The sequence below is a fragment of the Mugil cephalus genome, chromosome 12 (assembly GCF_022458985.1).
Source record: "Mugil cephalus isolate CIBA_MC_2020 chromosome 12, CIBA_Mcephalus_1.1, whole genome shotgun sequence".
NCBI lineage: Eukaryota > Metazoa > Chordata > Actinopteri > Mugiliformes > Mugilidae > Mugil > Mugil cephalus.
This window is the reverse complement of record NC_061781.1, coordinates 8,456,582-8,473,381: the sequence shown is the minus strand read 5'-3', so window position 1 is coordinate 8,473,381 and position 16,800 is coordinate 8,456,582. Positions and strand designations below refer to the sequence as shown.

At 40.8% G+C, this 16,800-nt stretch overlaps 1 protein-coding gene across 7 annotated transcripts in view; it reads right to left on the bottom strand.

Moving 5' to 3' along the window:
* Nucleotides 1-16,800, bottom strand: part of lrp1bb (low density lipoprotein receptor-related protein 1Bb) — a 262,735-nt gene that overhangs the window by 70,360 nt on the left and 175,575 nt on the right. For all 7 annotated transcript variants that reach the window (XM_047600953.1, XM_047600957.1, XM_047600958.1 and 4 more), the window contains exons 33-42: nucleotides 14,287-14,427; nucleotides 14,044-14,169; nucleotides 13,034-13,165; nucleotides 8,126-8,260; nucleotides 7,715-7,844; nucleotides 6,493-6,619; nucleotides 6,172-6,323; nucleotides 5,285-5,409; nucleotides 4,478-4,849; nucleotides 729-918 (exon numbers count right to left, since the gene is read on the bottom strand). In XM_047600953.1, the coding sequence (XP_047456909.1) occupies nucleotides 729-918; nucleotides 4,478-4,849; nucleotides 5,285-5,409; nucleotides 6,172-6,323; nucleotides 6,493-6,619; nucleotides 7,715-7,844; nucleotides 8,126-8,260; nucleotides 13,034-13,165; nucleotides 14,044-14,169; nucleotides 14,287-14,427 (1,630 nt within the window). The remainder of the gene's footprint in view (nucleotides 1-728; nucleotides 919-4,477; nucleotides 4,850-5,284; nucleotides 5,410-6,171; nucleotides 6,324-6,492; nucleotides 6,620-7,714; nucleotides 7,845-8,125; nucleotides 8,261-13,033; nucleotides 13,166-14,043; nucleotides 14,170-14,286; nucleotides 14,428-16,800) is intronic.

Genomic DNA, 16,800 nt, shown 5'->3' with positions numbered 1-16,800 from the left:
AGCGTTGGAAGTGAGCAGTGAAGTCTCTCTCGCTCACTGGAAGCACACGCGTTAAGGCATTATTAATTTATTTACCTGCCCCCTGATGTTTGAGACCTGCACAGAGCTCAGATTATACCTGGAACCCTGGAAGCATCCATACACACAGTAATGTCACTGCTGTACAGTGAAGTGGAGGCATGATACCATGGAGGAATTACACATAGCCTACTCATAGAGTAATTGAATTTGTTTAGTTTCTTAACAGGTCTTAACAGGGTACAGTGGACCTTCTTTTTTATGATCATTTCAAGTCCCATGCTTTTAAAGTGAATGTGAAATTGTAGACCAACCAAAATGGCGTGAGCAATCAGACTGAGACCTGTCTACTTGTGACTGGACCGCCCTGGATGCATGTTTACACCAGGTGTGAACAGGGTTTTAGCAGAGTATTTTATTCTGTAATATTCTTTAAATACTGTGATTTTATGTTATTAAATGCTTAAATGGAGCATGAAATAGAACAGCTTTTTACTGATTTAATTTCAGACCAAATAAGATAATGTGGATGAAAAGATACGTAGAGTACAGCATCATCAGCATAACAATGAAGAAACAGATACCATGTTTCAGAATGATAACCCCTGGTGGAGATAAAAACAGAAGCTGTATCGCCCAATAAATATGTCCATGGATGAGTATGTTTGGATAAAAAGTAATAAATTTTGTGATGAAGAAGAGCTACTTACTTTTGACACTCATCCAGGGCCAGGACATGTGGGTGGTCATCCTCTGAAAGAGTGACCACAGCCTGCCTACTAAAGGCGCCAGTTCGTTTCTGGTCCACAGTTTGTCTGGTGATGGTAGATGTAGTTGAGCTGGTCCAGTACAGGGTGTCCCAAGCCCGGTGGTAAGCCAAGCCCTCCACTGAACCCACATCTAAAGGTAACGACACACACTGACTCACTGTTCACATTCCAGCAAAGTTCCAGAATCATTTAACAAAGACATCGATGAGACTGAGGGACAATAGTGATTGAAGGTGCCCCTTTGGAAAATGTGTCTGTCTTTTTAGTTTATGTCACAAGTTATAGTTGAAAGAAAATGCCTTCCTTGGTTCATTTAGGAATATAGACAAATCTACATGTGTGCGGCATAATCTGACTGCAAAGTAAACAGAAACGTCAGAGGAAAATGCAAAATCAGAAAAATATATCTTTCTGTTTGACAAATTTAGACCAGGAGTTTATAAAATGTATTGATATTATGCCATACAACTGTAATTTAAAATGTTCAGCTATCTGCTCACGCTATTGCCATCTAAGGCCCCACAATGTCAGAGTTGTCTTTTATGTATATTTAGATAAAAACATTGTCTTTGCTTATCTTAACAGACGGCAGGCTCCAATAGTTTTAGAATTAGATTGTGTTTCCTCAGTGACTGACAGGGAAATAACTTCAGGTCTCACTTCACTGGACAGACAGCTATTTGTTGATGCAACAGTCACTCAGGACCTGAATGTGTTTTCATTGAAAACCAATTTCCTAAGGACAGAGTATGAAAAGGCCTTGTTGTTTATTTACATATTTATTTTGCTATTGATTCTTAAATGAGCCACTGTAAATGATGCAAGGATCAGTCTGGGGAAGTAGGGTCAGACTATTTATATTGTTACATATGCATGCTTGAATAGATATATAAATCATAGTCCCCATTGATGATGAAAGGATATTTCAGAGTTCATATAACATGGGCATAGTTTTTTCACTATTTTAAGGAAGAGAATAAAATATTTTTGGGGGGGAAAAAACTATACCATTACATAATACAATATAATGACACAAAAAGTAGCACAAAATTCAGAACCAACAAAACAGAAATGAACTCCAGTTGTAAAAGCTTGCTCTGAGTGGAAAAGAAAGTTGAAACGATGACTAAAAAAGATAAAGGAAACATACAATTTCCCTGGAAAGAAGAAAATGAAATTAAGCTTCTTACCTAATACAACCCACTTATTAAAATCCAATAAAGCTGCGCTCCACCAGAGACTAGGCTGTCAGATAACAGTTTGTCAACCACAAAGGAATTGACTTTGCCAGAGATCTGAAAAGATTACCTGTGTGACCCATGTTCTGTGCGCATTTGTCCACATGTGACTAATTTGTGTGTAAACATATTTGTTTCCCTGTATGATAAAACTAGAGAGGAACAGAATAATAGCAGGACAAAAACTGCATTCCTCACTTTTGTATCAGTGAAACTATCAACAGTGCTTAGGTCAAGACAATGAAAGATGTCTATCTGACATAAATTCAACACTTCACGTGTGATCCGTGTCCAACATTTGGGAAATCTTGTCTTTCCTGATCTCTGGTAAGTCCAGTTTCATGATCATGAGGATTTTGTTTCCATAACCAAACCAACCAGTAACACATAAAGCGACAGAAAATAGTGACACAAAATGAACGGAGGAAAAGTTTTTTAACACTGTAACGTGTTAAAGAGAGAAATAAAACCTGATGGATGAATGTCCTATATGAGACTTTATCCTTCCATGGTGGACTTTTGTCTTTCAGCTCATCCACATTGTGCCTTCATTCATTTACAAATGCAAAGATTACTCTTTGTGAGTATTCCACAACACCCATGATTCTGTGTGACCCTTCCACTGTTTGAAAAGAAGTGGGGCACGGACGAAACCTGACCGAATATTCATGTTTACAGCCACAAATGTATTATTACATTTTATCACTGTTGCCATGCGACATACTTCATCTGTCAATGCAGCTTCTTATTCATGTACATGGCGGACATGAGTCCACCGTTAGATATTTTGGCTGTAACTCTGTGTCTAAAAACCCATAAACCATACCCCAGAATACTTAAGATTCTACCTGAGTCAGCCGACCGCTAATTAATAGTTTGCAATAAAAGCCGTCTGGCAGCTTGGAGTTTCTCACAAATTGTTGGCCAGGCAAGGGAGTAATTAATGGGGGACATGGAGTTTAATTAGGGAAATATGGAAGATTAACATCTTCACCTTTCCTCAATGACGAGATTCGGTGAGAAACTTTTAGAAGAAAAGAGAAGGCAGTCTTGATGTTATACGCAGTAGCCTGAGGGTGATGATTCCATCAAAAAGTAGCAGGGCCCTGATGGATGAGCTGCTTACAGTCGGCAACGACTACTTTAATTGGAAATAAGGAAGGTTATCCTACCACAGCTGCATGAAATGTAGATGCATAGAAACAATTTGCTGTCCGTCTCTTTGAAATAAAATTATAGACATTAACGTGTATTGTGTATTCAAGAATTGATATTGCTATCAAATTAATTATTTGCACAACATTCATTCTGCATTTCGCAAGTGCTAAGGTGTGAAGGACACTTACAGATCCTGACAGATGGTTCTGGATGACGCTTGTTCATTTCTCGCAGATAAATAAATAAGCAGAAAGCTCTCTCAGCAGGAGTGTGGAAGATGGGTGGGTTAGTGGGGGTGGGGTGGGGGGGATCAGGAACACTCTGCCAGTCTCCCAGCAGGAGGAGGGGGTGGGAAGGTGCTGAGCTATGCTCCCAGTGGAGACTTCACAGAGCGGCAGACGATGCTAGCCGTGCAAGAACAGAGACTTGCTGTTCATCTGACTCCAGTCATGCCTATCAAGACTGGGCTGAGAGACTGGAATTGGCTGAGCTTTGGTGAGTGATAGAAAGAAATCAGTCCTTGTATAATCTGTGGCAGTCGGTAAAGAATTTCAACACTAAGCACTGGACCATAAGGATTTAGAATTAAATCTTTTAAAAAAAGAGTACAAGGATTGAAAAAAAAAAAATAAATAAAATAAATAATATATAAATATATAAAACAAGTGGAAGAGTAATTAATTTTGTGTGAATACTAAATTCTAAACAAGGTTATCCTTACAACTGAAATGAAAGTAACACCTTGTCTCCACCACCCATACATCAGAAGCAGCAACGCAACATCAGGTGCTGCGGTTCAGGGTCAGTGTCACTGACTTAACCTCGTCAGCAACGGTGCTAGCAACGGTGTGCTAGAAGTGTATTGGTAGAGCTCACACCTCAGTTCACAATCACTGCAGCTATACATATTAAATTAGACCTGAGAAACAAGTGCAAAAATATGCGTACATGTGCATGAAGTGCAAGTAAATCGTGAGTCTAACAAGGCCGTTTAGGTCGCCGTATTTACTCTAAGTGACGCATATCTTGTCCATGACAGGCACATGAAACAGATCACTGAAGGCACCTCTGAGACGTGGTGTTACTAATCCTCGACGCTGTGTCAAACCACACAGGAGGTACTGCACTGTAGGAAATGTAAAGCTCTTGAAAATTTACATAATAAGTGTATATGTGTGTGTAAGTACAGTACATGTTTGCGGTGGCGGAACTGTGGATTCCTACTGTGGGATTTATTACATAAACGTTGATAGGACACTGTACAAACACTGTAGAAACATGAAATGCACTTACTTTCTGCAATAACCAATCTTCCCGTCCAGTCATCATTAATAACCTGGATATTTCCGAAGTGAACATCACTAAAAAAGATCCGGTTGGTTCCAGATGTCTTCTGGCTGTAGTCAAAGGCCAGTGCTATGGCATTCTTGAAAAAAGCAGGGTTTTCGAAAGGCTGGACAGGTGAGTTGAGGTCGCTCTCATCGGAAAGGTGGATGCTTTTCACTATGGTCCTTTCAGAGTAGAGTAGATAACCTTCGTAGCGCTCACAGGCAAAGCCCTCATCTGCCAAGCGCCCATGGGCGCAGGAGCAGGTTCGGCGACCACTGCCCAGGTGAAAACACAGCTGCTGGCAGCCACCGTTATTTCTGGCGCACGGGTTGGTGCCTTTAAAACACAACACATGTTCAACACATGTTCTGGTTTGCTCAGTTGTGGTTAAATTGATCTGACTATACATGAGACATGAAAAGCATACACGCAGGGAAGCAGCCACACACACCAATTAGGCACAACATTATGACCACCTTCCTAATATTGTGTAGGTCTCCCTTGTGCCTCCAAAACAGCTGTGACTCATCATAGAATGGACATGGGTCCTCTGAGGGTGTACTGTGGTGTCTGGCAACATAATATTATTAGCTAGGGCCTTTGAGTCCTATGTGTTGAGGGGAGGGGCCTCTGTGGTTCATCCTACAGATACTTGATCACCCTGTGCTGTTTTTCTGCAGCATCCTGCTGGGGATGGCTGCTGCCATCAAGCAGTGTCATTGCTATTGGGTGTGGGTGCCTGGTTTGGACAATGAAAGCTGACAATCTTACCTTTTTCCCTGCCTCTACTGAAGACTGACACATCTTTCAAATTGACCCCTAGACCACTTCTCATGGTCACAGCCTCACTGGCGTCAGTCTTGAGGCCGCGTCGTATTGAACCATTGGAGTGGGCCCTGAAAGACATCAGGTGGAGAGAGAGGCAACAAACGTGGTTAAGTATCAGAGAAGGCATGCTGTATTCTGACTTGTGGCAGGTTAAAGAGAAAGTCAGATGTACAGCGAGGGAAAAATGGTTTTACTCGACAACGGTAAAGCAGTATGGAAGACTGCTTTCATCCAGTCAGAGTAAAACAAAATTTCTTGTGTTTGTCCGTGTTGATTTGTTTCTTCTTTAAAGCCATTTCCGTTCTCATTGTGAAGTGGATAGAATAAGAAGGACTGAATTTCAAATCCTGCAAGACAGGTTAAACTTGCAAAATGAAGAAAAGACACTTGACATACTACTACAATAGTCAAAAACCGTGTTCAGGCTTTTGTTTAGAATGGGACTGTTACTAAACAACTGTGGGGGTGTATACAATGCATGAGACAATGCACATGAAAAGAAACAAGGCATTATAAAATGTAACTGTGTGCTGGATTTTTACAGGGGATTGAGAAAGGAAAGCTTTTGCTGCTAGCACTATATATATATATGTATATATATATATATATATATATATATATATATATATACACATATACATATATATATATATATATATATATCTTTTTTTTTTTTTTTTTTTCATGAAACTAGGTGACTATCTCCAATACGAACTGCTGTAATACGATATTTTCACATGAGACCTTTGAAGGGAAGGAATAATGGCAGGTTACTGTATAGGCTTTGCAGACCAATTCATGTGTGTGCATTTACAAAAATAATAAATTACCTGTCAGACCAGTAGATGTAAGGCCCAAACACAGCCACTGAGAACAGGTCTACGTTGGCCATGGACAACACAATCTCCCGGCTCTCACCTGTCTCAAGGTTGATCCTCTCGATCTTATCTGTGCGTGCGTCGCACCAGTATAATGTATTTTCCTGGAAAGTAATTTTAAAATGCATATCACAGACTGACCCTCCTAGGCACAGGCACGTTTCAGCCACAATATAGCAAGATGATGTAGAACGTATATGATATAGGAGTGGAAGGTGGAAGGGGATGAGGTTGGCGGATTTTTTTTTTTCGTGCATCTGTGTGTGGCTGTACCTCATAGTCTATGGAAATTCCATTGGGCCATATGATGCCGGAAATAACCAAAGTAACCTGGTCTGAACCATCCAGGCGGGAGCGGCCAATGCAGGGGTTCTGGCCCCACTCAGTCCAGAAAAGATACCTGTCGAGCACAGTAGCACCCCATGTGTTGTTGTGAACTTGAAAACGCGTGGATTGGCTTTTACAAAAAAAAATCTTTGGCAATAATTTTTAAAGTAAATACATGTTTCGTTTCATTTGGTATGAGCAACAGAATGAAAAGGGTGTCTAACGGGGCATAACAATTTATGGTCCAACGCTTAATTATCTCAGACGACAGCAGCAGTAAACAAATACCAAGCAATGGACATTTTTAGTGCACTGAGGCACAACATTTGTCGCCATCTTCCGCAAAACGACTTTTGCTTTGTGACATGTCGCATTATCATGCAAGAAGTAGCCATTAGTAGATTGTAAATTGTGGCCATAAAGGGAAAACGTTCAGCCACAATAGCCACATTGGCAGTGACCGTCCAAGTCGGACTGATTGGTGTTAAGGGACCCAAACTGTGCCAAGAAAACAATTCTCACACCATTATACAATCCGCACCAGCCTGCTTTGCCAGCATAAGGCGAGTTTAGGTTCATGCTTCTAATGCATTCTTCTGGATCTTCCATCTGCGTGCCTCAGCAGAAGTAAGCATTAATTCATTCAACTTTTCCACAGTCTTCAGCTGTCCGCTTTGGTGAGCCTGAGCCCACTAACCTTGAGTTTATTTTTTTGGGCTGATGAGTGAATCTGGGCAGAGGGTTCTGCTCCTGACGCCCATTTGCTGTGGTTTGACAGCGGTGCAGTGAGTTGCTTTAATGCTCAGCAAAATTCAAAAGAGTGGTTAGTTAGTACAGCTTTTCTGTCAGGTTCAACCAGTCTGGCTGACTCTCCAGCTTCTCTCTCAACAATAATTTTCTGTTGACCAAATGTCTGCTTGCTGGATGTTTCTTACATTATTTTTGTGCCAAAGCTCACCCATCAGGCACCAATAGCCGTGCTACGGTCAAAGTGAATGACATTACATTTTTGTTGTATTCTGGAGGTGGATGTGAACCAAACCCATGCTCTTGACTTCACTGTGGACAATTTTATGCATTTCACTGCTCCCACATAACTGGCATAACACATAGGTGACTGATAAAAGAAAAGGAAAAACGTAAAAGCACAAAGAAAGGCATTTCCTACCCTTTCTGTGGATGTACAGCAATGGCCCTTGGTTGATCAAGTCCTTCAGATATGACAACAGAGCGAAATGCACCATTCAGACGTGAGATTTCTATTAGATTGAAGCCGTGGTCTGTCCAATACAGATTACCTAGAAGAGAAAAGCAATAGTAAAATGTGTAAACACAACTTCAAGGTAATACATACAGTATATCCAAAATTACACGGTGTATTAAATTGTACAATGTGGACAATTTTACTGTGTGTGGAGAATACTAGACTTGCTCACTAAGGCTTAATGTGCTTTAGAAATATAGGACAAAAAGACATATAATCAAGGCCATAACTAGAAGCAAAATGAAAATTCTCATTCAATAGAAATCTGACAGCCTGTGGTCATAACTCCAGAGCCTGGGAATTCATAGCACTAACCAGCAATCCAGTCAACAGCGATGCCTTCCACCCGACTGATGCCGGTAGTAATGATGTCCTCCCTCCAGGTCTGATCACGTTTGGCGCGGGATATTCTGTTCAGACCCATGTCTGTCCAGTACACTGTGTCATTTCCTGCAAAATGCACCACGCAGTTAATGACGAGAGAAGAAGGAATGATGAGAGCGGCTGCCACAAAAATATTTATGCCCTAAAACAAAGCAGCTCATGAAACCCCATTTTACTGTAGTACGGCCCATTTCACCAGATGTTGTATAGTACTAAATGCATAATGGCAAATATACCCACATTTGTTGACATACAGTTCCTGGACAGGAAAAACAATTGTTGACCAGTATATTGCCGTAAACGTGGTATTGGTAACACAAGTTTCATTTCCAGCCCTAGATAATCTTGTAAAATCATGTTAAGACCTGTGCATTTAATTGCACCTTCTTGTTCTTGCAACCTTCCCACTTAATACATAGAGGTGACATATGAAAGAACACAGCTGCGGGGCTTCTATCTGTTCCACTCTGGCGACCTGGCTTCCATAATCACATGCAAATGATGCGTGCGAGCTTGAATGGGCTTAGTAATGCCTTTGCATGTTCACCTGCCTGAAGTAATAAAGGTGAGGACATTTGTCAATCTTGTGCGGTACTTCCAAAATCTAATTTTGGATTCAGCTTATTTCCTCTTCTCCAAAAGCTGTGGTCACACTTCAAGATTGCTATCGACCTTTGAAGTCCCTCAGATTCAGAATCTCATTTCAGGCTCTCTCGATAGTTATTGGATAAGACTCTGACTCATGACTATTACTTGAGTAATGAGTTGCCCAACGGGCTCTTGTTTTTCTTTACTCTGACTTTTCTGGAATGGAAAAGGTCATTCTTAGTGCAGTAAAATAGGACTTCTGTGAATGCAGTGGGCATATACACCCTCTGGGTTTAATTTATAGAGAATTTTGCCGATTTATGTTATTAACAAACATTAATTATTTAAGAGTGACTTTTGACACCAGGTTTTATTTCTGTGTACCATAAATGTTTGAACAAAATTGTTTACTTTGCAAAGAGTATGTTGAGAAATTTCAGAGAATGAATATGCATGGAACTACCAAATAACCCTAATTGTTCCAATGGTATTTCAGTCTGGACCTAGTCTAGTTTGGGCTTTAATCTGCCGAGATATCCGCTGATGTAATGTAAGTGATCCAAAAGGCTTGACCAAACATTGTCTGGAATTTGAACTTTTAAAAGAGGTTTCACCTCTCATCCAAGACGCTTCCTATTGTATTTTATTCAGGGCCATCTGTGGGTCATTAGTCACATGAAGCTCCCTTGACTAAAGGCTCATTAATGTATGTGGTTGCTAGGTGCTGCTGTAAGCCACCCGCTCTGTTTTGAAGATGGTTGTTCCAGTTTGAGCTCTAGATGGCTTCCTTCACACCTCCCTCCAACCATCTGTCTTTGCTGTACTCAAAGGAGTCCTCTCAGATGTAGCTGGGATTCGGACCTGGCTCTCACGTGTTGTCCCATTTGCTTGTAGAGCATCTGTTCGGTCTCTCGTACATACAGATCTGTATTTTCCTTGCTGCATATGACAGCACATGACACAACAGCATGCAGGCGAAATTCAGAGGGATTCTCTAAAGGCATACAAATCTTCCTGAACTTCAGACCCAGAAATACTTCGATGAAAAATCTGGTTCATCCATGACATAAAACATCTACGCACACATTGTTTGCTGTCCAGTACTGCGAGTAGTGAGTGACCCTATAGACAGTGTGGGAGAGGCTAAACACTTCACTTTCACCGCACAATACAGACAATAAACAATATATACCGTAAATGTAGCCTTCCGCAGTGTTCTGGCATTCTTTTCTCCATTTCCATTTCCGTGAACAATTATTTCTTTCACATGATGGTGGAGGTCTGATGATCTCTGAATCTGCTACATTTATTTTTTTTTAGTTATAAATGTGCACATTATATTTTAGTTATAATGTGTACATTTACATAGCCTTCCATCCCCTGCACTCATCTGTAGCAATTCTGTAGTCGCAGTTTCTGAACCTTTGTGTGTATGTTGTTGTGCTCATACAATCCCCTTTAACAGTTTTTCCTTTTCACCAGCTTTTGTTATCGTGCTTCAGCAGCAGCATATTACACTGTACAGTATATTGGATGGTACCAGCCGGTACTGGTATATTCGTAGCAACTGTCAGCGTAATAAATCGATCAAACTTATTACATATTATGCAAAAGCTATGCCGGCTATAACAAACGAGGGCGTGAGCAGGGTTCATGCCTTGCAATGTTACCTTCATTTGATACAATATCTTGGGAATTGCTTTGCATTAGAATTGTTTCAGAGATGTATGAGGAAATGCTATGATGTTAGTCCTGCCGAGGTTCCACTGTAACGTAAACTTATGGCTTTTTCATTTGCTCTACAGTCCCTGTGATCATGTACCATTATTCAAAAGATATATGAAGCTCAGGCTAACAAATACCTTTCTCTCTCCCCTACTGTGTTAACACTGTGAAGGAAAGGTTTGTAAAGCATGAAATAAAGGATGGGAACACACTGTAGATGCATTGTGTCACATAATGTCACTTAGCAAAAGCAGCTACTTAAGAATTGCTGTGTTAAGACAAAAGCATGTAATACAGTTTATTTAATGCACACTACAGAGAATCTTGTCTGTAAGGGTGATTTATACCAAGCCAATTTTGACTGCATTTCATATAAGACAGGCATGTCAAACTCAGTTTGGCTCTGGGGCCGGATCCAGACTTTCTGTTCTCAGGTGGGCCGGATCAGCAAAAGAATGTCAACTCCAAATATTTAGCTTTGTTTTTCAGTACTATGCTTTATCATTCAGCCTACATTTGTAGCCTACCCTACATATTATAATCACGGATAACATGGGATCTTTTCTAAGCACAACATATTTATTCAAAACCAATGGGAAAAAAAATGATTTTTCATGTTTGGCCGTGAATGTGTTAACAACTGGTTTATTTTAACAGTTGAGTGAATGCAGTTTTACACCTGAACCAACTCACCACACTAAACAAACTCAAGTGGGAGCTATAAAAAAATATTTTCTCGCCTTAATTGTCATACTGCTTTGAAATAAATGAAAAAAGAAATACAAAATAAAATAAAATAAATAAATAAATAAAAAAGTTATAGCAGTGCATGGGCAATAGGATTAGACTATATCAGATCAAACTACTAGGCTGGGCCTACTGAGGCTGAGAATATACTGCACAATATTAATTGTCTTTAATATGACATACTTGTCTTTATGATGAGTGGCGCCGAATATTAAACTCTTTGAACACTGCAACTTGCTGATTACATACCAAGCACACTGGTTTTGCATTCACTTCTGTGAATAAATACTTCTCGGTCCATTTCTCCTGGAAAACTCTGCACTCCGTGTCCACTCTTCTTTTTTTTTGACAGTGCCATTTTGGGAAGGGTGTGTTGACCGATAACTTGTTTAGTAGTGGTGAATGGTGAAGCAAGATTGCCGGTTTATTTTTACTTGGACACATCACGTTGCGAATGTTTATTTCCTGTGACTAACTCGTGTCAGTGCCGCATGCTTGACGTGAGCGCTTTTACACATTTACTGCCCTCTAGCGGCCGGAGGGAGCATTTGGTTTGTATTTATTTTAAAAAATCACAACTTTTAATAGAAATTAGCTAGAGACTCGCTTCTTTTTTTGACATACTCAGAAATTTATGCCGGGCCGGATTAAATGACCCAACGGGCCGGGTCCGGCCCGCGGGCCGTATGTTTGACATGCCTGATATAAGATGTGCTGGTGAGAGATACCATCATGTGTTTGTTTCTGAGCAACGAGCAACTGAACAAAGGTTGAAAGATAAAGGTAAAGGCATTAGTGAACACCTGGTAGCAACGGGTTCTGGTAAGTTAGACTGCTACATTGTCTGACAGCCATTTTAGAACAGAACAAAAAAGGGGAATGAAAAAGCGCGCCAACCGTTGTGAATTAGAAGAAAAGGCTAAGATTGGCAGAGGGTTAGCAGGTCAGAAAGAAAGCTAAGAACAGCTCTTGTTCAAACAATAAACGGGAGAAAAACATGTGGAAAACAAGCTTAGGTTTCTAAACTGGGTTTGCAGGGTTCTGCACACACACTTCTAACACCAGGTTACACAATCAATTGGTCATTGGTGTTAAAGTGACAGTTTGGGGCAGACATTAAATTTCCTCTTTGTGGTCTCATTTCAAGGTCCTGAAGCTAGCCGGAAGAACTGTGCAAAAAGAAAATTAATGTTCAGCAGAAGCATGTACAAGACTGAAAAGTACCAAATAATGAAGGATGAGCAGCTTCAAGTTTTTTTTTCAGAATCTTATCCCCAGTACATCGTATCTCCTTTTTCTTAATCATCAACCGCCTCATCCGATTATCAAGGCTTATTTGTTAGTATGATCGCTCATTAGCTTGTTACTTCACTAATGTGTAACATGGTTAGGAATCACTAGAGCTAAGGTCAGACTCTATCTTTGAGTCAGCTGATCAGGACTAAACTATAAATATCATTTTGTAAACATTTTTCAAATCTTCATACTAGCAAGCAGTGAGCAGTCCTATTTGCTAATCAAGGACCCCAATGCTGGGTTTCACCAAGTCAATGCAAATTTACCTCCCAGTAGTAGTTACATGTTAGCACACAACTGCTGTAGGATCAGAAGTAGACTGATTGGACATTACCCAGATCAGACATTACTAAATTAGAAGGACTTCACTACAGTCAGTTAAACCTATGGCAGTATATCAGACAAAGGAAACTCCCAGCTGTCTTAAACTGTACTTAAAACCAAAGAGTAATGTGCAGTGAAAATCTGGCTTTGGTATCATACCTGCATGGAAGTCAACCCCCACAGCAAACAGAGTCCCTGTGATGGGCATGAGGGCTTCACTGTTGTCATTTGGATCGAGAGCGATTCCCCGGATTCCCTCGTGGATGGAATACATCAGAAATGAGTCAACACCTGAAGAATGAGAGCAGAACCAATTATACCACAAAAACAAGTATTAACATGAAGATTATTCACATACATACACACAACCTCCCATTGGGCCTCAATTAACTAATAAGTGCATAGAAGTGTCCTTACTTTATATACGACATAAATGTGCATGCAAAATAACCCCCATGCCCTATGTGCAATCTGCGTCCTGTCACGCCCCCATTTTTCAATAGAAGAAACCTGTATTGCCTAGACCAATGGTTCCCAATCATTTGTCCTTGGAGCCCCCCCCCCCACTTGTGTCTAAGAAAAATGCCTTACTTTAAGCCGTGGATATTGTACATGTAGGGAGACACACCCAATACTGGTTAAAAACTGGTGAAAAAGGTGACAATTGATGGTGAGCTCAGATCAGACAGGTTTTGGTGCACCCCTATGATCTCTGGTGCCCCCCTTGGGGTTGGGAAAAGCAAAATCATTTTAAAACAGACTGAAACAACAGTGTCTGAGCTGGATGCCTGTAAGAAACACAATCTAAAGTGATTCTGGGCTGCAATAACTGGACAAATATCCATAAGCAGGATACCTCCCAGAAATGAGGGTGTAAGAGATGACACCCAGCAAGGACTTTCATGGAGGGGGATCGTTATCTGAATTTGTACGATTTCATTTCAAATTGTTGCTAAGGTACAAACAAAATAACACTGAGATATTATTCAAACACTTGACACTTGACTATTTTATTAAGAGTCGATGAGGACAAATGAACAAAGACTACGAAAAAGACTCAGGTAACACTGATCAGTTACCTTTTAGTGTCTAATAGGGAGATGTAAGCACATGTTTAGGCATTTGTGAACGAGCACAATGAATGGCTCAAAGGAATCCTGGGATCTTACCCTCACAAGACATGCGATCGCTCCGCAGGTTGTAGCCAACAGTGCAGGAACAACTGCGGGTGTTCTCTGAAGTCGGAAAACAGAGCTGCGAGCACTCTCCATTGTTTACCTGGCATGGGTTTCTTCCTGAATGTTAAGCGGAACCAACAAAAGGCAAACAGTAAGGCAACATAAGTAGGCAGCGAGTGGCGTGTTGTTTCTGTATCTGCATGATGGCGTCCTGATGTGTGCCAGCTTGCTTACCTTTCTGACCCTCCCTGTCAAACACCTTCATATGAACTACACCGCTCGTCTTGTTTCTCAATATCACAGGGTTCCGGCCGTCTCGCTTCGTGACCGTTCCGAGCTGTCCCGACTCATCGTCTGCCCACCACAGTTTTCCACCTGGAACCAAGAGTGTTGTTTTATTAAAGAAATCTCACCACGGTTTCAGATTCACAGAAATTCAAGGGCAGATGTCATCCCCTTTTTTGGGGGGAAATATTGTCTCATTTTTTTCTCTGAGAAATCCTTGAAAATCACATTGTGATGCTAATACGCCTTTCAAAATATACGCGTGGCACAATCAAATACTGCCCTTCATCACCAGTTCCAAGTGAAAATAGTGTGCTTCAGCTAGCACTCTAATCCCCACAAGGCTGGCACTCTGGTGCTGTAAAGACCCTTAATAATTGAGGCATTCTCAGAGCTGATTTGAGATTAAAGAGTGGGATACCCTGTCTCCTGCTCTGGCCACTTGCTGCTGATGGCGAGTGCATTTAGCAGTCATGAACCATTGTTACCTTGATGTTTGGGAAAGCTTTTCAGCCCACCTAAGCTTTTACACAAACCTCAACAAAAACAAGAGTTTCCACTATAAAGTGAAACGGGCATAACTGTGATTTTCAGCTGCATTTCTACAAATAGATGCCCCCGGCTCCAAGGCAAAGGGAACACTTCCTGCAGCTGGTGCGCGTCACGATGTTTTACCTTCTAATCTCAGCCGGAGTGACTGGCCTGTGTGACAGAGAACAAAGCCTTCAGGCAAGAGTAGTGCTGCCATCAGGAGCATAAGTGATGAGTGTGTCTCTGCAAACAGGCAAAATGGGCTCCCCCTGACCCAGCACATCAAGCCCGCCGCAGCCGCCGCCGCCACCGCAACTATCCTCCAACTGCCACCTTTGTCCTCAAATCCGAAATCACTGATGCACAGTCCAGGCACTTCGCCACAGACTCTGCCGACGTGACAGGAACTCTCAATTGAACAATTCCACTGAAGTGCAAAGTGGAGAAGAGTCAGGTGGCTGCTCTCCTACACAATAAGCATTATAAATGAGGTGGAGATGGACACGATTTCAGTCCATTTTTAAATGGTAAAAACTGCAAGAAGTAGACTATTACCCTCAGAAGACACATTTCGATATAGCGGTGAGGCACACTCATATTTTTACTGATGTCCACAGCATACAGTGGTGAATCATCTTCCTTTACAATAAAATAAAAACAGCAAAGAAATTACGTCTTAGAGGTCAAGACAAGTCAGGTCAAGTAAACATTTATGAATAGTTTCGACTGAAATGCTTCACTAATCATTCAAATGCAAATAAATGCAATGAGAGCCAGTATCAAACATAACTAATAATGCGTGATTAAATCAGACAACGAAAATGATGCTGTAAGATGCTAAAAAAAAAGCAGAGAAAAAAAGCTGCTAAACTTTTATGTTTTGTGCTAATTTAACTATTCCCATCGTTATTTTTACTACAAAGAAGCTAGCACAGTGTATTGTCCCCATGAAAGACATAATTTAGCAGTCAAGATAAAAAAATTTTGTTTGTTTGTTTGTTTGTTTAGATAAAAAACAAAACAAAATACATGGCCCTTTTAGATTTGACACCATCAGTCCCTTGAAGGTGAAACCCTACTTTGTTCTCTCGCCCTTTTTGATTTATTAAAAAAAGAACACATACAGAAACAATTCCCTCATGCGCTAATAGCTTTAGGCTAAATGCCATCCTTAAAGGGGAAAACGTGAAACTCATTTCCACAAATCAGACAAATTCCCACGAGTGAGAATGACAGTCTACATCCAGTTTACAAAACATTACACTCTGCAGGGCATGCTAGTCGAGATTAGCTTTGCACCCAGTGTTAATTTGATGCCGAGGGGTCCACTGGCTTGGTGTGATTGCTCGCTTGTGGCACATCATATTTAATTTCCACCTCAACTGCTAGTTTGATCCTGAGCAAGTCTAGGCTGATGGATCACTCACACCCTACAAATAGAAGGACCTGTTTTCCCTCCAGCCAATCCAATTATTATAAAGCCTTAGGACATGAGTAGGTCGCCCCTGTGTCAGTAACACTGTCTTGATTACACTATTTCACAACCAGCAAGGGCAATGATTAAGACATATTCATAAAAGTCAATATGAAACACACACACACACACACACGCACACAAGTGCATGATTCCTCTGCAAAACATTTTTTTTTTTTTTAGCTGTTACCTTCACCTCTTGCTGTGAGGCTGTCACGCCTCTATCATGTGTTTATCTGTGATAGTCCTTTGGAGTGACCTTAACCACTTCAAACATAACTAACTGATCAATGAAGATTTAACGGGCCAGAGGAGACAACATAACCACTCTCTGAATTATGCTCATTAATGTTGATTGGTTTAGTCATCACAAAGGACATAAAGCCCTTAATTACAAACACTCATCTGATGATACCTACAATTTATTTCCCTGCCAGAGCAGAATGCCCATGGATTTG